This window comes from Vanessa cardui, chromosome 7, assembly GCF_905220365.1.
Source record: "Vanessa cardui chromosome 7, ilVanCard2.1, whole genome shotgun sequence".
NCBI lineage: Eukaryota > Metazoa > Arthropoda > Insecta > Lepidoptera > Nymphalidae > Vanessa > Vanessa cardui.
The window spans coordinates 7678208-7703545 of NC_061129.1; the positions used below are offsets into that span (position 1 = coordinate 7678208).

General features: G+C 32.5%; 4 protein-coding genes across 4 annotated transcripts in view; 2 read left to right on the forward strand and 2 right to left on the reverse strand.

Moving 5' to 3' along the window:
• Nucleotides 1-4494, reverse strand: part of LOC124531240 (collagen alpha-1(IV) chain-like) — a 27549-nt gene extending 23055 nt beyond the window's left edge. The window contains exon 1 of the mRNA XM_047105739.1: nucleotides 4275-4494. Within this exon, the coding sequence (XP_046961695.1) occupies nucleotides 4275-4367 (93 nt within the window). The 5' untranslated portion in view covers nucleotides 4368-4494. The remainder of the gene's footprint in view (nucleotides 1-4274) is intronic.
• LOC124531239 (collagen alpha-1(IV) chain) lies at nucleotides 4460-17332 on the forward strand. The gene is made up of 12 exons (XM_047105738.1): nucleotides 4460-4573; nucleotides 4711-4747; nucleotides 8356-8676; nucleotides 9072-9314; nucleotides 9386-9607; nucleotides 10073-10378; nucleotides 10466-10933; nucleotides 11389-11772; nucleotides 11944-12400; nucleotides 13237-14754; nucleotides 14920-16151; nucleotides 16450-17332. The coding sequence occupies exons 1-12, from the start codon at nucleotides 4554-4556 to the stop codon at nucleotides 16726-16728; spliced, it is 5487 nt and encodes a 1828-aa protein (XP_046961694.1). The 5' UTR covers nucleotides 4460-4553; the 3' UTR covers nucleotides 16729-17332.
• Nucleotides 17333-18070: 738 nt separating this feature from the next.
• On the forward strand, nucleotides 18071-22664 carry LOC124531241 (transmembrane protein 164). Its single transcript, XM_047105740.1, has 6 exons — nucleotides 18071-18358; nucleotides 18499-18681; nucleotides 20647-20763; nucleotides 21068-21146; nucleotides 21215-21315; nucleotides 21597-22664. Exons 1-6 carry the CDS (start codon nucleotides 18224-18226, stop codon nucleotides 21825-21827), a joined length of 846 nt encoding a protein of 281 aa, XP_046961696.1. The 5' UTR covers nucleotides 18071-18223; the 3' UTR covers nucleotides 21828-22664.
• Nucleotides 22665-23252: 588 nt separating this feature from the next.
• LOC124531242 (F-box/SPRY domain-containing protein 1) lies at nucleotides 23253-24794 on the reverse strand. The gene is made up of 4 exons (XM_047105741.1): nucleotides 24149-24794; nucleotides 23809-24082; nucleotides 23642-23732; nucleotides 23253-23558 (listed from the first exon to the last, which is right to left on the reverse strand). The coding sequence occupies exons 1-4, from the start codon at nucleotides 24478-24480 to the stop codon at nucleotides 23461-23463; spliced, it is 795 nt and encodes a 264-aa protein (XP_046961697.1). The 5' UTR covers nucleotides 24481-24794; the 3' UTR covers nucleotides 23253-23460.
• Nucleotides 24795-25338: the final 544 nt, after the last annotated feature.

Below are 25338 nucleotides of genomic sequence, written 5' to 3' on the forward strand. Positions count from 1 at the left end.
TTAACTTAGGAAGACTCTAAAAAATATGTTGAATACGCAATTATTTTTATTACTTTTTCGTGCATATTCATTTGTTTTAAAATAGTGTTTTGTTTGAAGTCGGTTTTTCTTTTTGTTAAAATTTTATTTATTTTTTGATTTTAAGTGAAGCTGATGTTGACTAACTATTTTTTTTAATATGAATAGATTAAGCGTTCTGTTTATATGAATCAATGAATCAAAAACTACTTCGAGGACAATTTCAAAGGAAACTTGCGAATAAAGCAAAAATAGACTTTCGAAAATGCGGATTTAAACGTGACGCGGCGTGAACTACAAGGATCCCTCGAAAGAGCTGTAATCGAACTCAGCAAAAAAACTTTGAAAAAGACCAACTATATTTCGTACATCATATGACATCACATCACATACACAAAATTTGATTAAAGATAGTAAGAAATTCTGCCCCATATCGCACCCTAACTGCGAGCCGTATAGGAGTTCCATCACTACATAGTATAAAACAAAGTCGCTTTCTCTGTCCCTATATCTTTAAATCTACGCAACGGATTTTGATGCGGTTTTTTTTAAAAGATAGTGTGATTCAAGGGGAAGGTTTGTGTATATAATACATGAACAATATAGTAAAGAAACACTGTTAATTTTAAAAGTTTGCGATGTGATGTCGTATATAAACAAATTCTGTAGTATATTTAGTATCAGTATTGCACCCGTGCGAAACCGGGGTAGGAGCTAGTTGATTATAATATTCGACTATGATAATTACATAAACATAACCACATTACGGAAGGTGACTCAAATATCCAAATAACCTATAAATAAAAGATTCGACTGAGTATCGCTAACGTGCTCCTCAGAATTGTTCCGTTCCCTTCCGTTCCGTCACTTTGTCATGGATCCTGTGCTCAGAACCTTACCAAACTTTCACCAAATTACCCTTGAAGTATATATTTTATAATAAAAAAAGAATTATCAAAATTGGTTAACGTGATTTTCAGTTATTCACCTATTTGTCGCGCATATACATAACGCAAATTTAAGACTTATGTCGTTTTCACATGGATACCATCATCGGAAAAAAAAATAAAAAAAATGGGACCCCACGGGAAGCACTACCTTTCAAACAAAAAAAAAATTATCAAAATCGGTCCACCCAGTGAAAAGTTATGAGGTAACAAACATAAAAAAAAAAAAAAAAAAATAAAAAATAAAAAATACAGACGAATTGATAACCTCCTCCTTTTGGAAGTCGATTGAAAAAGAGGTAAAGACACATTATGTATCAATTGAAAAATATCAAACACTAAATACAAATATATATTCTTTATACGTGTATTTCAGCGAACTTTGGACCAACTGTGGACAGATTTTGATGATTATTTTTAGGTATCGGCGTATTATTTGATTGAAACAATATTCTTTGATACATTTTTGTTCTTTTTAATACTATTATTAGTTTATTAACGTCTATAATAAATATAATTTATATTAAAAACTTTTGAAATAAAAAAATCATCAGTTATACATAAAACATTGCATGAAATACTTAATTCATTTACCAACTTGTTTCATACGAAGCTTCTTTTTTTTATGTTTCTCGGTGCGCGGAATAACCGGGACATTAGCGGAAGCTGATATCTTATTTTTGGCTCCGTCGTGTACAGATACCGATCGCACTAAATTTTCAAAGTAGTGAATGATTTTTGGGCAAGAAAAGACTAGCATTTCAAAATTTAAAAATATGAGTTATCCAAAAAATCTGACATTTTTAAGCAAATATATCCAGACCAAGACCCCTTCAACTTCTTAAAATTGAGCCTAAAATTTGAAAAATAAGAATAAAAAATATATTCCTAAGACTATAACATCATGTGATATGAGAATAATTATTGGATTCTGTACTCGACTACTTATAGAACGAAATAGATCTGAAATATTTTTATAATATTTGTTTTATATATTATATATATATATTTTATATATATATATTATATATATATATTTTTATATATTATAAAAATATCTTTTATAATATTTGTTTTTTTTTTTATGAAATTTTTATTTACTTTAGATATTTAATGATTTCAATTGATCATACATGTCTTATAAGACACTGGATAACACATTAATTGTTTCATAAAAGATATTTTTGCTACTTAAGACAAAAAAATACATATAAAAAAAAATTATATGAATAAAAACTAAAAAAAAGTGTAATCACAATTTAAAACTCTGTATTATAGCGTAGAAAGCTTATAGGAAATCGTGGTTGATTATTTCAAGTCAAGAGTTTGCGAAAAATCAACCTTGATTCGGTTCACTTGCATTTGAAATTTACTTCATGACTAATGGTTTTGTAGCTTTAACAAAATTAATTAACAACCATTTTTCATGCCATTAACTTAGTTTACACAAATGGATGAAGAAATATAGTAGAACTGAAGTATATTATACAAATCTCAATATCATTTTATATTGATTTATTTATTTTTCAGGAACTCTAAACCTGCTCGTAAATTTTATATCAACTGTGCAAAATGTAGTTGGTACAAATCGTATATTTGCATACTGGAATTGTTTGATTGGCACCTAGCTATGTTTGTTTTGATGTTTAATTTGAATTATAATAATTTAATTTAATCACACAAACATTTCTAAAATGATCCGTACCTATCTGTATTTTTACAAACAATCAAAGTGTTTAGCTAAACTTTTGTTTGTTTCTTAAAAAAATGTTTTAATTGTTGTAAAAAAAGCATTTATGGTAGAAACTGTATTCCTTAATTTGTATCTGAATTCGTAAATATTGAAAATATTTAGCTAGTACCGCAATATGTAAATGTTCCTTTTGATATTCCAAACAAATTTAATATAAAGATATAATTTATTTGTCTAAATGTAGCGAAAGAAAATACGACTGTTTTTTCTTTCGACCGATGTATCATATTTTATCAACTTCAAGAAAAAAGGACGACCCATCATTTTGAACTTGTTGTTTGTTACCTCAGAACCATAGGTACCTATAAATTTATCGATTTCTTTGTATACACTTTCTGTTTGGAATCTGTTTGTTTCTTTAAATTCAAATAAAATTATTTGAATAAAAAAAAAAGAAGATGGATAGGACTCGAGCAAGCATTCAGTTTTCATGTGCTTTATTTTAGTGTTTATTATTGTGGGTTATCTTGTTGTTGTGGGTTAACCGGTGAAAGAAAATATCTTAATAAAAAAGTGCATTTATGGGATGAAATTCTACCAAATGTGTGTGTGGAAGCATCGTGATGAAATAAACGTCAATCCTTTACTTCAAGAAGTGAGAGTCCTTTACCCAGCAGTGGGATACGTGTGTATCATACTGTGTTTTCTGTATGTGTTTCGTATTTTTTTTAAAACCGTAACTCACTGTGTGGAAATCTTTCAGTGCGCTACTTTCAGCACATTAAAGTTAAATTACAGTAAACAATATACTTTTATTATATAAGATTTGCTTTTCAATGCGTCTTATCAAATATGATCAACAAACGAACTGTGCGAAAAGTGGCTGTCACATACTTAAAGCTATGTAATATATATCACATATATAAAGCTGACGTTGTTAGGTGTTAGCTTACGGTCAAAGTTTTGAAGAAGGCCATAACAAGCGAACTAAACTAAAATAGACGAAAGATCTTACATTAGTTTATTCTCAGTAAGATAGATAAATGACATTTATTATTGGGTATTGTTGATGATATAAAATGTCAGTATGAAAGCTTACAACTACATTTACTATGTACATAAAATAAGATTACTATATTGTTTTAGTCAGGCAAGCTTAAGACACATTTTGATCTCGTTTTACTTTTTATAAGAACTATTGATAAATAAGCTTTAAGATTAAAGGAAGGCTCGATATTAAGCTATGTGTTATGTAAGAGTACTAAGGTATAACTTTCAGTATAAGTCTCGAAAATGAGCCTAGCACTTCATATTTCATGGCCGCTATAATAGTAGTGTATCATCATTCAGGACACTGCAGAATTTATGTTAAGTTTGCAACAAAGCTTTCACAACGAGATAAATAAGTCTTCTATCCAGTCCATTAGAAGTTATTGGTTATTAGGTCTGGAGACTTAATACTTAATCTACTTTGAAAAATACACATACATACATAACAGTGTAGAGTATGCGTAGAACATGACAACGACATGGTAGATCTCGTTGATGTCTTTTAGATGGTACATTACAGGTTTCTATGATTTCGAAAAAGTGAAGTAAATAAGTTATCTACTTACAGCGGAAACAGGTGAAAGAATCCAGTAGAGCAGCAGAAGGGTGGCGGGCACGAGCTGGATCGCAAGGAGGCGCGCACGCGCCGGACCCGACATGGCTGCGCCACACTACTGGCCGCGCGCCCTCGTGCCAGGCCGCGAGCGCCGCACCCGCGCCACCACCGCCGCCGCCTCGAACCGCGGGGCGGGGGCGCTTAGACTGCCGCCCGAGCGCTCCTCTTTCCTTAGTATCCCGGCTCAAACAGCGCGCGCGCACGGGACAGGCGTTGCGCGCTCCGGGCCATGGCGGTCCACGTACTTTGGTAAGCTTACCCAACATACTAAAAAAAAAATACTCGGATTTATTTCGATTAAATAATTATTCATAAATAATTTTCAAGAACTTAATTTTATATATAAGTATTCAAATAAAAATAAAATAATAAAAAATATTTTTTAGGTTGGTGGCTGCTTTGGTGTTAGGAGGAGTAAAAACGGTAAGTCATTATTTTTATATACATCAATAAAAATCTCAAGTGTTACTAAGAAAGTGATAAATAAGAGCTTAACAAATAAAATCTTTATTGGAATTTGGGAATGTAGGGACAGCGAAAGGGCGCGCTTGCTGACTGGTCGGTCTGCTTATATTCGTTTTTTTTTGCAATTTCTTTAAAACGCGGACTTAGTCGAACGAAATTTTTAAAAGAAGCTTCATCGCGTAATGCATTTTTTAATTTCTTTTCGAGCTCAAAAATTATAAACACATGAATACATTCTATCTTTATGTATATCTTTATTTTATTACATACATCAAACCGACAAAGTTTATCACTCGGATGTAAAATGTCGTCATTGCGCAAAGTATATCTATTTAACAATAAAATTAAACAAGAACAATGCCAATCGAAAATTATGCTTTCTACGACTGATAAATACTAAATCTTAGCCTAAAATAAGTCTTTTTCGTCACAAATCCAAATTTTACTATTTTTGTAAATATTAGGTATTTTTCATTAAAATTACGTATCTTTAATGTATATCTTATTTTTTATAAAATAGAAAAGAATGCGGTCGAAAAAAAATTTAAGTTTTTTTTTTTAGTAATTAAATAATCATTTGTGCAATCGCTAAAATTTATTATGATTTAAAAAAATATATTCTAAGGCGCGAAAACTTTATCGAATAATATTATATTATGTATGTAAATTTTATTGGGTAGGTAATCGTTTTTTTATTGTTAAAACTATTATATTAATTATTATTCTTATATTTTAATACATTTATGTCTCAACGGAAATAAAATATTTTCATGACATTGGCAAAAACTAAATAAATAAGTATCCATTATACATAACTAGTATATTTTATATTCATCATGGTAAATCAGACTTTTCCTTTAAATAAATATCGTTAAATAAAAACATTTAATAGTGTTTCTCAATTAATAAAGCGCTCGTAACTGCGATTGAACGTATGATAAATCAATTTAAGAAAGCGTATTTTAATAACAAAATAATAATTAGTAAATACATAAATAATATATTGTTTACATTATCGAATTTTATAATTCCATTTTTACATTAAATCGAAGTTTCTTTCCGTTTAATTAAAATTAGCTTAGATTTTTTTTTTGTAATCTCACAATATTGTTAAAAACGATTTATATATATTCAATTGCGTTGAAATCTTACAAGAAAATACAATAATTACAAATAATAATTAAGGTTCGCATCAATACGATATACTTAACAGTGAATAAATTACATAGTAGTCATATTTTGTATGAAAATCGCAATAATACTTTATGGTATATTAATTTAATAGCATTCATGTAGAAGAAAAGATGTGAGAAACTTTTTAAATAAATCAGTTAAAAGTATTTATACAAATATTATTTGATACTACTAAAAATACAAATCGAGTAGATTATTAAAATTAATAAATTTAAATTAATCCGACTACAGAAAATTATTGTTGTTTAGAAATTAAATCTTTTCTGATATATATTTTTATTACCTAAGTCAGTCAAGAAAAAATCAAACCAATATTGAGAGTATGGTTTTTTTTATTTATGCAGAAATATCTGATACCTTCTAGATAAACTACTCTAAATTTTAATATGCAAATACCTAGTTAGTTAATCGTTTCAGGAGACATAGGAATAGTATAGTACCTTCATATTGTACATATTTCCTGATATAACAGTTGGATCGAATTATTACAAAAATAAATTCATATTCAATTATTATTAAGTATATTACTTTATATACTATATAAATGTTCTATTTTGTCAAAACTGTAGCAACGGATCGCGGTAAAATACCAAGATTTTAATTTATTAATTATATCATTACATAGTATAAAACAAAATTGCTTACCGCGGTTTGTATGCTGAGCTCTTTAATATTATACAATATATTTTGATACGTTTTTTTTAATAGGTAGATTGATTCAAGAGAAAGGTTTATATGTATAATACATCCGACACAGTAAAGAAACACTGACAGTTTTAGAAGTGCGAAGTCGGGGCGAGTCGCTAGTTTTTAACAAAATACGCACAGATATATCCCCTTCGCAATTTTACCGCACATCAACTCTTTTCTCATCGTTCAATAAAATATTATATATAGAACTATTCTTCTTAATAAAAAATTACCAAATTTTTATTAGAAAATGCCTTAAATTAATATGTATATTAAAATTACATTTCATCATTTAATAAGAAAAATGATTAGGTACATTGACTCATTTAAAAGTTAACGATTAACGCAGCTGTTGATATTTTGGTGATTTTTTTTTCATACAACATTTCCTATAGTATATAATAGTACAGGGTTCGCTTATAAAGTCGACCTATTGTTTAATTATCTTATATAGATCTCATTTTAAAGTTTTAAAAAAAAGGACAGGAAAATCTAAATCAACAATTGTAATTAAATAAATTATAAAGCAGTATCATAATAATCGCATCTACATGTTGCTATTTGACCACGAATTTTAAATATTCGCTTAATACTGTATTTATAATATTTATTTATATTTTATAATGTAAAAATAAAACAATATAGAGTCGGGACTGGTAACAAGCTTATTTAAAGAAATGATTTCCAGCGAAATGTCGTACGTGGTCACTATAATAGTATCACTTTACGAGCAAAGTGCAATGACAGCTAAATATCACGTATCACCCATAAATATTACTTGTAACATTATATCATTTAAATCTAAAACTGATAAATCTATCAAATACTAATGTCATTTATTAGAAATTTGAATAATTATTTTTGTTTTTCACGTATACAATACGGTCAGGTGAAAATAAGACTATATTTACACGCAGATTTGTAAACATATATAAGTTAGATCCTTAATTTTTTATATAAATTTATTTCAGAATTGAAATTATATTTTTTTATATCTTTTTAAATATAAAAATCGTTAGAAATAATTGTATGAATTATACACGCAATATTGTTCCGTTCGCCTTAAAATAAAAAAATGTATAGATCTTTAACTATTAAATAAAAAAATTGTTACATATGTTTAGGTTATAATCTCTGGATATAATACATATATTGAGGACTTGTTTTTTAAACACTCTAACATATTAGTTTTGTTAACTTTTTGTAAATTTTAATTCAAGTCATAATGTACCTGTGTCCTCGCACATGTACACAAATCGCTATGCAGGAAAAGTGCATAGTTATTACTTGACAAAATTATATATTAGTTGCATTAACTGGCATAATAAATATAAAATAAGTGACGAAGATCCACCCTTTTTACATAACCTTATTTATTTTAAGCTTTTACGAATGAAATTAAGTTAATTTTGATGAAATTTAAACAAACAGACATTCTCTAGATTAAACACATTTACATTTTTAAGCTACTAATGCAACTTAAAAATGCAACTTAGAAGGCTAGCAGAAAGCATATAACAATGTACTAGATTTTAAATAAATAATTAATATTAAGTTAACTTTTTGTGAAGTTTAATAATGTTTGTCAATTGATTTTGAAACTGATACAATTATACACAACCCTCTAAATTCTTTAAGTGATTTATATATATTTTTTAATAATTCTTTTTTCCCTTTATTAGCAAGAAGATAGTTATGAAAGAGGTGATGTAGAAGAAAACAATATATACGACAATCAATGGCCGCAAACAGATTGGATTTCTCAAAGCGCATATCAACCACCAGCGTCTAGAACTTATGGCTTATCGAGAAGACCTGATGTCGCGGTACCAACGTCAAACCCATCACCACCACCGCCGCCGCCACCTCGTCAAAGAGGGAGTTACGGTCAAAATTTTGCCGTTTATGATCCAGTAACCCGGCAGCGGACATCTGCGATCGACCGCAATTGCACAGCTCCGGGTTGTTGTGTTCCTAAATGCTTCGCCGAAAAGGGTAACCGAGTAAGTATTCTTGTACTATTTTTTCTCAATATTAAAATATAATTTTTATATATATCTTTTATACTGTCTCACAGCCATATTACATGTAATTTACTTGTAAATATTGAGTAATTTTTTTTTTTTTTTAAATAAATATGAGACAACATCACATACATTACTCTGATCCTATTGTAAGTAGCTGAAGCACTTGTGTTATGGAAATCAGAAGTAACGACGGTACCACAAACACCCAGACCCAAGACAACATAGAAAACTATTGGTAATCTACATCGACTCGGCCGGGAATCGAACCCGGGACCTCAGTGTAGCGTACTCTGAGTGAAAACCGGTGTACACACCACTCGACCAAGGAGGTCGTCAATTTTCCTTCTTTTAATAGAGTTTTTATTCAATAGGGTTTCCCAGGCATGCCTGGGGTGCAAGGCATGAGAGGTCTTCCCGGCCACGAAGGTGCAGAAGGTCCTCAAGGTCCAAAAGGTCAAAAAGGTCAATTTGGTCCTCAAGGCCCTCGTGGACCAAAAGGTGATCGAGGTAAACCTGGTGCTCAAGGTTTTCCTGGCTTAGCTGGCCCTCCGGGACCACAAGGTGAGACGGGTGCCCCTGGTATTCCTGGACGAGATGGTTGTAATGGAACAGATGTAAGTAAATCATAATAAGCTTTTCGTATAAAATGTTACAAAAAAGAAACTAACAATTTATTTTATTTTAGGGTGAACCTGGTTTAATGGGTCCGAAAGGTTTCCAAGGACCTCGCGGATTCAGCGGTCCCAAAGGAGAAAAAGGTGACAAAGGAGAACCAGCTCATATTGGTCGGTATCCCAAAGGGCAGAAGGGTGAGCCGGGAATGGATGGTATGCATGGACCTCCAGGACCAGTTGGTCCAACGGGACCGACAGGATTGGTTGGACCAAAAGGAAATACTGGACCAATAGTAAGAGTTCATTTAAATTTGTTAAATAGAGATCTTGAAAGAAATTTTCATTAGGTTTTTTGGTTTAAGTATTAGATAGAAACATTGAATAAGATAAAATATAATAATTGTTATGAAACGGTTACTTTAAATGTTATACATTATTAAGATTTTGAAATGAATTAAATCTACGTAAATATATGTAGTTATATACATTACACAGGTTGTACCTAACACATGTGGTCTGGAGTGAGGTAAATTTGAACCAAATAGAACCGCGTAGGCTAGTCTTCGGCTTTTGTTACGCAGAAGATAGCATTAAAATCCTTTGCTAACTTGGATTTTTTTATATCGAAATGAAACTATTTTTAATGCCTTTACTCCTTAAATAAACATTTTTAAAACGTAAAAAGATACCAATAGATACGTGGAGTTATGTGATATTTTTTAAGGTTATATTTTTACTAAAACAGCGTTTTCTTATAGGGTTTACCTGGGTTTAAAGGTGACAAAGGTTCTAAAGGTTTAAAAGGACAATCGATACAAGGCGACAAAGGAGACCGAGGTGACAAAGGAGACAAGGGACCAAGTTGTCCATCTGAAACCTTACCTTCATTAGATAATAAAGGTGCTATTAAAGGAGTTAAAGGAGACATGGGTCCAAAGGGAGAAAAAGGAGAACCTGGAAAAATGGGAGACAAGGGAGAACTTGGACATATGGGTGAACCAGGTATTCCTGGACTCATGGGCATCAAGGGAGAAAAGGGTATAAGAGGCAACCCAGGGCCAAGTGTAAGCAATATTGACCGCTTTTTAAATTTGTCGTATGAAGTATAACCTATTTTTTAAAACATTAAAATTAATTGTACTTTTTCATAGGGTCGCCGTGGTATGTATGGTGAACCTGGACCAATGGGGCAAAAAGGAGACAGAGGTTATGATGGTCTGGCTGGTCTCCCTGGTAGACCCGGTGCTAAAGGAGAACCTGGAAAAGATGGTTTAGCTGGGCCAAGAGGATTGAAAGGTGTGCCTGGACCACCTGGTGGACGAATGGGATCTCGTGGCCCTCCAGGACCTGTAGGACCCAGAGGTTACACAGGACCTGCTGGACCACCTGGTTCAGATGGGAGACCCGGAGATATGGGAATACAAGGTCCTATGGGTCCACGTGGAGGTCCTGGTGAACCAGGAAACCCTGGTTTAGAAGGAATGCCAGGCCACAAAGGTGAAAAGGGAGAACCTGGTCTTGATGGTCCACATGGTGAAATAGGCCCAAGAGGATACGATGGACCTACCGGACCTACGGGTCCTAGAGGACCTAAAGGAGAAGATGGACTTTCTATACCTGTAAGTTTACAATAGTGACTTTATTTACAAACAACTGATAACAAGTCCCTCATCTCGCGTCTTTGTCAACCGGTATTTTATAAAATAATGACGGTAAGGTAATATTTACGAGGCATATACATATATATGATCGTTCAGGGATTATATGGAAAACAGCTGAAGCGATATTCGGATGATTCGAAATTTATTGTATTAAGCCAGATTTCTCGTTATGTAGTTACCTTGTCTCAGGATATATAATTTTCACTAAAACACGGTGCAGTAGGAATTCATTTGAATGGTTGTATTCGATTTGTATTGCTCTGAACTTTATTTCTTATGGCTATGAAACGAGAGCAATACATGAATCCTAAACATAAACTAACATATAAATATGCACATCTAGTTTATAAATGTAATACCAAACAATATAATAATCGTACACAAAAATATTAATTTAATTAATAATTTTACAGGGTTTAAAGGGTACTAGTGGTCAGTCGGGTTATCCAGGAGATAAAGGTCAGAAAGGAGAAAAGGGATATCAAGGCTTACGTGGTGTGCCCGGTAACTCAACCTTAGGTACCCCTGGCAGTCCAGGAGAAATGGGTCCACCAGGAGAAAAGGGAGAAAAAGGAACTCCCGGATATAACGGATTACCGGGAAGTCCTGGTCAAAAAGGTGACATTGGAGGACACTGTAATGATTGTAGACCTGGTGGACCAGGAGCTAAAGGTGATCGTGGCTTAGATGGAATCCCTGGACAGCGTGGAGAACGGGGACCTATTGGTCCAGTGGGAGTGCCGGGAGAAAGAGGATCCGATGGAATCAATGGTGCACCTGGATCACCTGGTGCCCCGGTATGTAAAAACGATATATTAATTTAAAAAAAAAAAAACAGTCAAATTAACATTAAATTTCATTCATCATTCTATGTGATATATTTTTTTGTTTAACATTTTAATTGAAATGTATATTGCAATTTAAATGAAATAATCAACTAAACCTATGTACATATATTTCTATTAAAGGGTGAACGAGGTGACGATGGACCAATAGGATCGCCAGGAGAAAGTGGAGCGAATGCAATTATACCATCAAACTTAGTTAAAGGCCCTCCAGGAGAAAGAGGATTTCCAGGTGAAAAGGGTAACATGGGTCCTAAAGGAGACAGAGGTCTCGACGGACAACCAGGAGACAGAGGACTAAGTGGAATGCCAGGCCAAAAAGGTGATACAGGTAGAATGGGACCACCTGGAATTGACGGCATCCCTGGGGCTGATGGTTCACCTGGGTTACCGGGATCGAATGGTATATCTATTAAGGGAGAAAAAGGTTTAATTGGTAATCCAGGACAAAAAGGAGATAAAGGTTTTGCTGGAAGGTTAGGAGAAAAGGGAGAACCAGGACAATGTCCTATTGAATTGAAGGTCTTAACAAAAGGAGAAAAAGGTTCGCCTGGTGCACCTGGACCGCAAGGACCGTTAGGTAATTTTCTTTTTTATAATTCGTTTTGAATAATTAAGTTAATTTATTGTAATAAAACAGAAAATATCGACATCACTTTTAAAGGGAACTTCCTCTTCGTAAGGGTTGTCCACACCAGGGCAATTCGCTTATCATAAAAAGAAAACAGTCTAATGTTATTGTGAGCATTTGCTTCCAATCGACTCATTAGCTTTAACAAAGTTGGGTGAGCGGAAAGAATGGAAATCCTATTTAGTCTTATTGAGGGGTTTTAATATTAATTCGATTACTTTATGTTTATAATAAAAGCTTGTTTCTTTAACGTTTATTGGTAACACAAGTTATTTCTAAATCAGCGATATCTGCGAGTTATTACTTAGCCTGTCTCTCTCACTGACGTAATTTTACAAATAATTCTTTCATGATAGGTTACCCTCTGTAATGCTCATTTCACTCACTTATGTAATTCTCGAACTTGAACTGTTACAATAAAGGTGAAAGCTCCCGGTCAGCGACTATTAATAAATAATATATGCATTTTTTACACGTGATATTAATCAAAGCAAAACACATATAATAATATAGATATTATATTTCTGACTGACGATAGAATAATTGGTCTTTTAGTAAATCTTTGATAATTTCTTAGTGTCGCGTACAGTTGCGCCTACAACTTAACTTTGTAGCCTTTTACTAATCTAAATTAAGAACTTTATTTTTATGGTCACTTGTGTTTTTATTCTGTGGCCCTGACAATATGCAATAAAACAATATAAATGAATAAATAAACAAACTCACTTCCATACTTATAATATTAATTTGGTCTTTACTGTAATAACCGATTTGGTTTTAATCAGGTATGCCGGGTGAAAAAGGAGATCGAGGTCTACCAGGTAAAACTGGTGATAAAGGAGAATCAGGATTACCTGGACGTGCAGGACCTGTAGGCGCACGAGGTCTACCTGGACTTAAAGGTGACAAAGGAGACTTAGGAGCAATGGGATTCCCTGGAACTCAAGGCGAAGTAGGTCCTAGAGGTTTCCCTGGTTTGCCGGGATATAAGGGAGATAAAGGAGAAGTTGGAGCATCTATGCCTGGACCTCCGGGACTTCCTGGCTTAAAAGGAGATAAAGGAGATTACGGACTTATAGGAAAACCAGGTATTCCTGGTAACGATGGTCCTCCCGGACCAATTGGCTTACAGGGTGAAAAAGGAGATTTAGGTAATGCAGGGCGACCAGGTCTTCCTGGTGCACCGGGACTAAAAGGTGAACCTGGTCCTGTTGGCCCTCCTGGTATAACAGGTGTTCCTGGAACTCCTGGAAGAGATGGGCCAAAGGGACAACAAGGATATCCTGGTTTACCTGGAAAACCAGGTAATATGGGATTACCCGGTCAAAAAGGAGAGCCAGGCATGCAAGGACCAGATGGACCTAAAGGATTTCCTGGACCACGTGGACATCCAGGATTACGCGGTTTAACTGGAGTGGACGGAAGCCCCGGAGAAAAGGGTGATAAAGGAGAAATTGGTTTCCCAGGATTACCTGGAGAACGAGGTCTCGATGGACCACCAGGACCAATGGGTATTAGTGGTTTAAAGGGTGACCAAGGTTTTCCGGGCCAGCCAGGGCTTCCAGGTCGAATGGGTAGCCCAGGAGAAAAGGGTGATTTGGGTCGCCCAGGTTTAACTGGACCAAAAGGTGAACCAGGTTTGGCTTCAGAAAAGGGTGACAAAGGAGCACCTGGATTACCTGGATTAACTGGTACAGATGGAAGACCTGGTCCAGAGGGAGAAAAGGGTGATAAAGGTGACAATTGTATACCCGGAGTTGGTTTACCAGGAGCACCAGGAGAAAAAGGTGATACGGGATTACCTGGTACAGACGGTTTTCCAGGTCAAAGTGGAGATAAAGGAGACCGTGGTTTACCTGGGCTAATGGGTGTTAAAGGTGACAGAGGATTAACCGGAGATCAGGGACGGCCTGGTATGCCTGGAATGGACGGTGCCCCGGGATTAAAGGGTGACTTTGGATTACCTGGAAATGATGGTGAGAAAGGAGACAAAGGTGATAGAGGTTTCCCCGGACGTGATGGTCTCGACGGCAATAAAGGCGAACGTGGATTAATGGGCCCACCAGGAATCAAAGGACCTGTAGGTTTTATTGGATTCAAAGGAGACCGAGGATTACCTGGTCCATCAATAAACATAAAAGGAGACAAAGGAGATATTGGTTTACCGGGTATCGCTGGTGCTACAGGCCAAAAGGGTGAAAGAGGTAGAGATGGATTCCAAGGTATTCAGGGAGACAAAGGTGATCGAGGATTTACAGGACAAAAAGGAGAAATGGGCAGAACAGGGTTATTCGGTGAAAAAGGTAATTATACTTTTATTTTGAATATAAAAGTTATAATTTTTGTTTTACTTCTATACGGAGGTAAAATTTTAAAAAAGTATTATAATAATTTGTTTATTGCAAAAGAACAGATTTTTTTCTTATTAAATTTATTTTTATATTTTTAAACATTTTTATTTATTCTAGGTGATAGAGGGCCATCGGGTCCAACAGGCACGCCAGGACTTACAATAAAGGGAGAGAAAGGTTTACCTGGTTTACCAGGTAAACATGGAAGACCAGGCTTACATGGCGCCCCAGGAGAAAAGGGAGAACAAGGTTTGACTGGCTTGCCAGGACAGATTGGGCGACCTGGAACACCTGGCCTTCCTGGGCCAATTGGAGAAAAGGGCGATCAAGGTAGAGAGGGTCTAGCGGGCCCACCTGGTTTCGACGGAACTCCTGGATTGAATGGACCTCCTGGTATCCCTGGTGAAAGAGGACCAAAAGGTGACAAGGGGGCAATCGGTTTTGGATTACCAGGTGCCAAAGGAGACGTAGGCGTGCCGGGAATTCCTGGAGCACAAGGAGAAAAAGGTGACAAAGGAGAGCGTGGTTTTGATGGACTTACAGGAGAAACAGGACCTAAAGGTAATCAAGGTGAGAAAGGTGATCGTGGATACCCCGGCAGAATAGGATTACCTGGAATAACAGGAGATAAAGGTGACAAAGGAGAAGCAGCGGCTATTGTGTATGGTGCTAAAGGAGAACGTGGACTTCCTGGACCTCGCGGTAAAGATGGTCTCCCTGGACGTGATGGGGCACCTGGGCCTCGAGGTTTTGATGGCGCCCCAGGATTGAAAGGTGATAGAGGTTTTCCAGGACCAAGAGGACCAACAGGTCCACCAGGTCCTCAAGGCTTAGTAGGTTTACAAGGTGAAAGAGGTGAAATAGGACGAACAGGATCGCCAGGATTGCCTGGTGCTCCAGGGGCACCTTGCACTAATACTGATTATTTGACAGGAATACTCTTAGTTCGTCATAGTCAAACTGAAATGATACCTCAATGTGAACCCGGCCATGTGAAATTGTGGGACGGATATTCTTTACTTTATATTGATGGCAACGAAAAAGCTCATAATCAAGACTTAGGTTATGCTGGGTCATGTGTAAGAAAATTCAGTACTATGCCATTCCTATTCTGTGATCTTAATGATGTTTGTAATTATGCTAGTAGAAACGACCGAAGTTACTGGTTATCAACGAACCAACCGATACCTATGATGCCCGTGGAAAATAATGAAATCGCTCGATACATTTCGAGGTGTGTTGTTTGCGAAGTACCGGCCAATGTTATAGCTGTCCACAGCCAAACTCTGGATATACCAAACTGTCCTGTGGGATGGAATTCCCTTTGGATCGGCTACAGTTTTGTTATGGTAAGTTCGTTAATTTAATTTCAAAAACGCATCTCAAAATCATACAGGCATTGAAACATGCTTGAATATTTGTTTACAAACCCATTATATATCAAAGGTGTCTTAAGTTGCCGTTATTAAAAATATTTTTTAAATATATTTTAGAAGATAAAATTAAAGGGACACTTGTTTTTTTAATTTCTGTTCGACTTAAAAACGCAATTAAGTCTCTAATTTGTTAATCTTATAGCCCAATGATTAAACATAAACAAATATTATTATAGATTTATTAGTCATAACACTTGTTTTATTTTTACAGCATACTGGAGCTGGTGGACAAGGTGGTGGCCAAGCTCTAGCTAGTCCTGGTTCCTGTCTTGAAGATTTCCGTGCCACACCTTTCATAGAATGTAATGGTGAAGGTGGTACATGTCATCACTTCGTCGACAAGCTTAGCTTCTGGCTAACAACTATTGACGATAATAAACAATTCTCTATGCCCGAACGCGAAACCTTAAAATCAGGAAGGCTCTTGCAAAGAGTTTCTAGATGTGCAGTTTGCATTAAAAATACTACACAGTATCGAGTTGAATATTAGTAATACCAAAGTATATTAATATTTGCTTTTGTAGAATCCTTTTTAAAATAATTAGTAATAAATAAAATGAAAAAGTCAATCTATTCTATAATCCTATAGGAATTCAAAAACGTTATGTCAAATTAATTGAATTTTGTAATAACTATACACCAAAGCAAAATGTAATCTTAAGAATTAAAAGTTAAGTATATAATATTTAATTCTTTATAAAAAATATTTTTTCTCATTCTATTCTCTTTTATTATAAATGTATTGTCACTAGTCATACAACTTTTTAACTCAATATTTAGCATTTACAACAGATGTAAAAAAATACATAATATTCTTTACATTTATAATATATGGAGAACACCAAATATAGAAATTTGTATATATTTACTTCATAACGATTTAACTATTTTAAAATACAGCAACAAACACATATAAGTTATAAAAACATTGAAATATTTAATTAAATGTATAAGTTACTTGTATATTCACAAATTTTTAGTAAAATCCAATATTAACGATATGATCAGTGTTAACACTGCCATTGTAGATAGAATAATGTTACATAGACTCTATAATTGTTTTAAGTTGACATTTTAATAAATAACATAAAATATAAAATTGTTTTAGTTACCTTATGAATTGAAACATAACAAAGAACTAAAGGTTTGTTAGAAAATGTGAGATGGCTCAGTAAAAAGATAATGACGAAAAATTGGAGTCTGTTTTATGGGGCGGACAATTGTGGCAACTGCCTTGAAGCCTCCCCAAGGGAGGGGAAACTTCTTTGGTGTATATGGGTCGATACGAAATAACTATTTTAATATAGTAAAGGATACACTTATGACGTTTAGCAATTATGGCATAAAAATAATCTGTAAATTAATGAACTCTTCCTTTGTCCTAGAAATATTAATCTTAAATTATAAAATCTACCCCTGCAAACAAACGCCATCGTAAGGGAATCTGAGAATTTTTAAAAATGTGCGATCATTACGTTAAAAAACCTTCAATCCACACTGGAATAGAATGGCAAAGTGCGAAATGCTTATGGTTGATACCCAAGTCTCGAGAAGCAACTTCTTATCTCAAAAAAACCTGTGGTCAGCACCTGTGCTTATCCTTATTAATATAAACATGGAAATGACTTTTTTATTTTTATGCTATGAATACATTACCTATATTAGTACAAAGTAGTAAAGTTTGAGTTTGTTACATTTGACAGTACACAACAACATCAAAAAAACACAAAATCTTTTTATAATAGAACTCTATGTAGAGTACTAAATATCTGTAAAAAAATGTTATTTGTATATTTTATTTTAGTTTAGAGGAATATAAATCAATGATTCAGCAATAAAAAATCTCAGTGGCAACACACATCAATTCTGTCAATTACCGGAAAACGAAAGGAAGTAAATTATTTAAATAAATCCAAGATCAATGATAAAACATATTTAAAATATTTCATGTTCATGTATATAACAATTTACAAAATTTAATTACCATGTTTGAATGGGCTTATAGTGGTGCTAATAAAGCTGTACCCAGAAATGTCGGCCCTGAATGTGCATATTTTTTATCACCTCAAAGGCAAATTATCGAAACTATAATAGTAACAACGACCTGCGTATATATTATGGTAAGTAGCAAAAATTACCTTAATAATAATCATTCAAAAAATTACACAGTATTTGCAAATGATCTGTAATTAGATTAAGGATTTTTCATGTTCATTAATGCTACATATTTTTTAATACAATGATTACCTGTATTTTTTAGATTAAAACATTCCCAAAATTGGAGATTCCCAAAGAGAATACGTATATAAAATGTGATAGAGGTGGTAAAAGGCTACTAGTTATTTTACTTGCTCTCTTATGGGGAATGGAAATTGGTTTTAAGTTTGCTTCAAGGACTGTTATATATTTGCTGAATCCCTGTCATGTTACAACATTAATTCAAGTAAGTATACTATATCAATACAAAAATAATATACACAAACTACTATTTACATTTAGTAAAAATATGCACAAGTCTTTGTAAGACTTCTCGAGTTAGTTCTGTTTATGTAACACAGATTAAATGATTAGTCTTTAATAATTAGTACAGACAATGGCTGGATAGATGCGGGCTATAGTCCACCAAACTGATGTAGGAATCAAACTGTGTGCCTGCAAATTTTAATTTCTATAATATATTTTAAAATGAATTTATTACACTTCTAATAATGTCACTATTTTTTATATTATTCACAAATTAATACACCAAAAATATTATATATCAAATTATAATTGATCAGCTGATTAATTAAAAAAGCTTATGAATTGTCCAATGAAATGAAAATTAATCATAAGAGCCTTGTGCTCCATTAGAATCCCGTGTATAATTTATCTTGACAACACAATTTTGATTCAGAATGTTACTAGCACTAAAGCACTGCTGAATTGATCAGTGATTCAATTATTACACTAGTTATTAATCTTTTTATGATTTTTTATCATTATCAACGGAATTTATCTAAAACTATCATTATTGTGGTATTTATTAACTTAAAAGAATACAAATGAATGAAAAGCTAAGATGAACTACAGTATAGTACTGTTATAGTTTACAAACATATTTTAATAATTACATTAGCATGACAAATAAAAAAAAAACATAAAAAATCCTGTTTACTTTGAAAACAATGATATAAACATCTGACAAAATATGCTGTTTATTAATTTTATATTTAATGTTCCCCTAATTTAATCTTATTTTCTGCATTTAAAAACAACATAATATTTAAAAAATAAAAATTCAGCCCCAAAAATTATTCATTTATCAATCAAATCAAAACAACCAGATTACAATGTAATAGATACAAATGATGCAAATACATATAAGATATGAAAATAAATATCTTATTATATCTTTATTTATATATATAATAAATGTTATTACCATCCTATCGTTTGTTAATGCATTTTTTAAAATCATTATAAAGATGAATGTGTCTTGTAAATTATTAGAAACTTAATTGAATGGTAAGTTAAGGTTCTACATAGTTTCTTGCAATACAGTTTTTTTTTTTCATAAAAATATAAAGGTATTAATGAATAAAGCCAAATGAATTTAAAATTAATGAATAAATTGCTAGCAGTGTCTTAGCAATCTCCCTTCCCAAAAATATTTTAATAAATCTTCTCACCTTTTATTCTCAGACTTTAGCTTTGTTTTGTTCTATAAGTTAACAAATCATTCTCAGACTTTAGCTTTGTTTTGTTCTATAAGTTAACAAATCATTATAATGATTTTATAACATTGAACCCAAGCAGGTTATGATTTGAGGAATACCTATTCAATTCTATTTCAATATTTTCTAACTCTTCGTTGATTGCTGTTATTAAAAATAGCATTTTTACTCACTAACAAAAAGATTAGCATCATAATCGGATAAATTTAATCTAGGCAAAATAACTTATTTTAGAGAATGCCTCATTCCCTAAATTCTGTGCCATTGCTAGGCAATCCTTCTCAAGAATGAATATTAGAGCATAAGCTGCTTGCTGGTTATGTTGAAACAGTATAAATGAATGCAAGATTATTGAGAAAATATTTGGTTTTGATATTTGAAGAGCCGAGATGGCTGGGTGGTTAGAAGGTGTGCGTCTTATCCGACGATTGCGGGTTCAAACTCAGGCAAGCGCCATTTAATATTCATGTGCTTAATTAGTTAACATAAGTTCCAAACTTTATCCTCAAAGGGGAGAGGAGGCCTTAGTCCAGCAGTGGGAAATTTACAGGCTGTTGTTGTTTGTTTGTTGTTTATATTTATGCAATTAATAAATGGTTAATTTGATTTGTTTTATGGTGGGAATTGACTAATAAAATATTTTGTAATGTTTAATAAATTTATTTATTACATGTTAAATATTTATATTCCAGATTTATTTATTGGCCGCTCCGCCTACCAAGACAGTCACCGCATTATTCCGTATTCATTTAAATTTATTAAATGGTCCGCTATTAGCCTTTCTTTTTCCAGAAACAGCTTCAAGAACGGTAAGTATGAATAATACAAATGGTAGGTAACATTTTACATCATATATCCATACCCTAATAATATTTAAATATACATTTTGAATTATATTAAATGTTTTTGTAATTGTGATTATTTACATTTATTTATAAGTAGGTATACAATGAATCGATTAATTCCTTTGCATCGCATTAAGCAGAATCAATTGATATATGAACATAATTTAATTATAATAGCTCATAGCTCAAAAATTATCGAAGGATGTATTAGAAAACCTGCATTAATTATTATTTTCCTACAGTTGATTTAATACGTCATTTGTATTAGATTTTAGCAGAGGCTGCATTGTACTGGATACAACATGGAATGATGTTTGTGATACCCTACTATCTGTTAAGAATTGGTGGTATGTCCGTAATTATCTTTAAATTAACAAATCGGTAATAATTAAATAATTATTTATTTTCATTGCAGGTGTATATAATGTAGAGCCTCTTTGGGACTTTAATTGGTCTATTTTTAGCTACTGTTTAAATATGATATATCACTTCATTGTTCTTCAAGTGATTGCAATCGTAAGTTACTTTCATTAACGGGCCCAGTTTTAAACTGTTTGTGCTAGGTGTTAAAAAACGACTATGTTGTGGGCTGCGCTTCGCCGATGTGTGCCTAGTCTTGGGTCATTGGTTGCTCCAGGACTCTGGGAAAAAATTTGAGTTGTTTGCAAATTTCATAACTATTAGAATACTTTTTGCACCTGACGGCTTATTCTGCTTAAGACTGTGCCTGGTAAATAATAAATGGTGTTAATCTACACGAATTTACAAACATTATATGTTCTGATTATCTTTTTCAGCCAGCGCAGGTGAATTTAAATCACATGCTATGCCCAGCAATCTTGGATCCATTTGATGGCCCTTGGTACCGCATAGCGGCCGTGATACACCAAGCCATTCTTTGTCCACTTCTGTGTAAACTTTTTTGTCTGGTCGCCGATTTTTGTTTGACAAAATTCCCACCAACCAAAGTGAAACCACACATGAAAGATCATTTACAAGATAAGAAGTTGATCGAGTATGTTGAATAGTCAATGGTTAATGTGTGATTTTCATTTTAAATGGTATATATACCATTGTAAACGTTCTTGGGTCGACCTTTCTGCTGTTACGTCTATTGCTGAATTGTTATTATATTAATTATTAAGTACGAACATGATTATTGGTACATGCTTGTAAAAATTAAATACTGAAATATGATATCGGTAGCGAATGGGCTTATTGGTTTATAATATAACACTTGCAATAATGTATTTAAAAGTAAATTTATACGATAAGGTTTACGAGGTTTATATGTAACCCCTTAGGTTTAAGAGTTTAGTTAGATAATTAAAAAGTCCTCTATTTTAAGATAAATAAATTGATCGTTTAAACTTATGTACTAGGGTGAAAGTAATATAGGAGTCACATTCGAAATGTGGTATGTTGAATTTTTGAATAAGTAATTTGTTTAAGAAAATAATATGTCAAAGCTAAGATTAGTTTAAAATAGCGAATGGTCCGTCCAGGGCGTTTACGCCGTAGCTGGCAAGAGTTTATAGTTCAATTATGGTTATACGGGTAATATTAGTGTTACACTCTGTTATCGTCGTACTGTCGGAACCTAAAGTGCACAACGAATAATTTATTTAATTAGAAACTCAAAAACGAAGGAGCGAGCCCATTTTCGAAGTTAAATTTTATAACAATGCTAGTCAGTCGTGTATTTGAATGGAAATTTTAATCATGTAACAAATTTGTACATTTGTTTTTTAATCACGTGGTAAAATAATTATATCTTTAATATTATTTAACTCGGCTTTTCGCACCATTTAACCTTCAATCAATACACTGTAATAACAACATCTATTAAATAATACATAAATGCGTTTACTTTGTTTTAATTAATCATACCAAGAATTTAGGGTTAAATCAAGTACCTACAATACAGGTATCTATTTCACAAACAATACCTTTGTATAGTGTAACAGTTGCATATATATACATATTGAAATAACTTATTAAGGTCCAGAAAATGTTATAAATATCCAACAAGTGTTTTCTTTGTGTGACTTTATTAACATATATACATAATTTATGAACAGCCTGTGTTTAATACATTTTATAGATAGCACTTTTTGTTGTTTTTATAGCCTGCTAGGTCAATTCAATCATCATGTATCTTAAAAAATAAAAGTGACACAAGTTTCCGTCTATTTAAATTAGCAATTTTCATGTAAGATCCACTTGTTCTTTTGGACCAACAATGCTCATCATGTGACTTACTTTGTCATTATTTCAACTACCTACAACTAAAACTTTATATTAAAATGTTAAATGATTTTATCATTTCAGTTCAGTATAAAAAGCTTGAAATCAAAATAAAGTTTTAAAAGTTTCTATTATTGCTTTTATTAATTTAAAAAGAGCATGTATATTTATATTATGAATAAAATGAATTAAATTAATAATTTTACAATTTTCTTTTTTATTACAAATATAAAATTAAATTAAAATAAATGGTTATATCATTTAATAATATTGACTAGACTTACTTAAAACTAAGAGATCATTTTAAAATTACTAATAATAAATATTAAAATAACAAAGTTTATGACAAATAATATATAAAATATATCACATGTTGAGATTTTAAAACACTGTTGTACCATCATGTGAAATTTGCTACCCGTCTGCTGGTACCCCAAGGTAGATCATGGAAACCTCTGTGTTACCATAAACAGCTGATACAGTAGGGTATAACTTTTTTTTGTATGGAAGGCCTGAAATATATGCAAAAAATGAATACTAAATCTCTGGATTTCTTTAATTATAATTTATAAAGTTTGAATTTATTGTCAATCACCTCGGAAAGCCACTCCCAGAAATTCATGATTTCTCTCAAATGATAATGTGTGTCCTTCACAGTCCAGAATTACTCTGATACGTTCTCCAACCTGTTTAAGCAATTATGTTGATACAAATATAAACAAATATGCCTTATATATTTCTAAACAATAGTATTATACTAACTTGATATTTGGGGCAATTATTAAGTATAGGATAACGTCCATGAGTGTCGCCGTTATGGATTAATTGATTATCTACTAAATTCCAACCCCAGCTATGATCATCAGAACCTAAAAGGCCTACATAGCCTTGACATTGTAATGGGGCCTCTTTAGTTGAAACACCAATCACTGCTACTGTACCCAGTGGCCCTTCCCAAATAACTTCCCATGAATGTCTACCTCTATAAAAACCAATTTTTCCTCGACATGCATCAGTGCTCTGGGCTACTGGATTTCTGTAAGGAAAAAGTTATTTGTTTACTGATATTAAATGAACTCTAAAACTATTTTCCTATTCATACCTGTGTAAAGTAAAGCCATTAGGTTTAATATAAATATTCCTAGAACAATCGTACGGACTCCAAGCATGATAGAATGCTCTTAACTTAGACTTATAGGTTGCTAGATTGGAAAGCAAATCAGACTTCATGACTTCTTCGGCCAGCCTTTTAACACAATGCAATCTCCAAACATCATTATTTTCGTCACTTAAAATTCTAAGCCAAGTTTTACACACTAATGCGCAATTTTTAAGATCTCGCAAGTTTAAATATGAAAATATATTTTCTAGAAAATGATCCGGGACAAGTTCTGCAATAGCATAGTGGCCAATGTCATTATCATATGTGTTCATTATAATCTACAAATGAATAACTATTTGTTTATATTTAAAAAAGATTAAAATAGTCCTTTTTTTAATAGTTATGATGTCTTAGTATAGTCATTATATTTTTTAGTTAAAAATGATAGTCTATATACTTCAGGGCACAAGATTTTTTTTAAAATATCATGTTAAATGCTTGCATTTAAAAATATTTAATTCAAAACCAAACTCGTTTATTTATAAAAGATATGAGGAGTCCGAAATGCCTATCAACAAATCACAGAGTCAGATTTCAGTTTCACAGATTAGGAGAGGATAACAGTATCAATATAAACAGCTTGTCATTGCTTGCGTCAAAATTCTAGTGCTGGGCCCCGAATACATATGGGACTATGGGTAATTGAACGATAAAATGTCAAATGTTTATGATATGAATAAATTAAATAATTAATCATCTTATAAATTGTTTAAGAAATATTCATAAAAAAACCTATTGTTTTATAGGTATGTATAGGTAATAATTTTTCTTTGTAATAGACAATTATATTACTTTAATACTATTTTTATTTTTGTTTTATTATTTGAGTAAAAATATCGATGTTGAAACATGATGTGTCGAGCAACACCAATTCACTTGATTTTTATACTAGTGTTACCACCTAAATGTTTTTTCAAATACTCTTTAAATTTAATTTCCATCTCGTTCTACATATATCTATACTGAAAAAGATGGATTTATTGGTTTTATATTATAGTCTTTAATTACAGGTTATATTACGATAATTTCAACAAACGTAAACTTTTACTTTGTATACCTACTTATTTTTTTCATAATGAAGTAATCGAAGTCAAAATATAGCGATAATTGAATATTACCTAAATAATTAT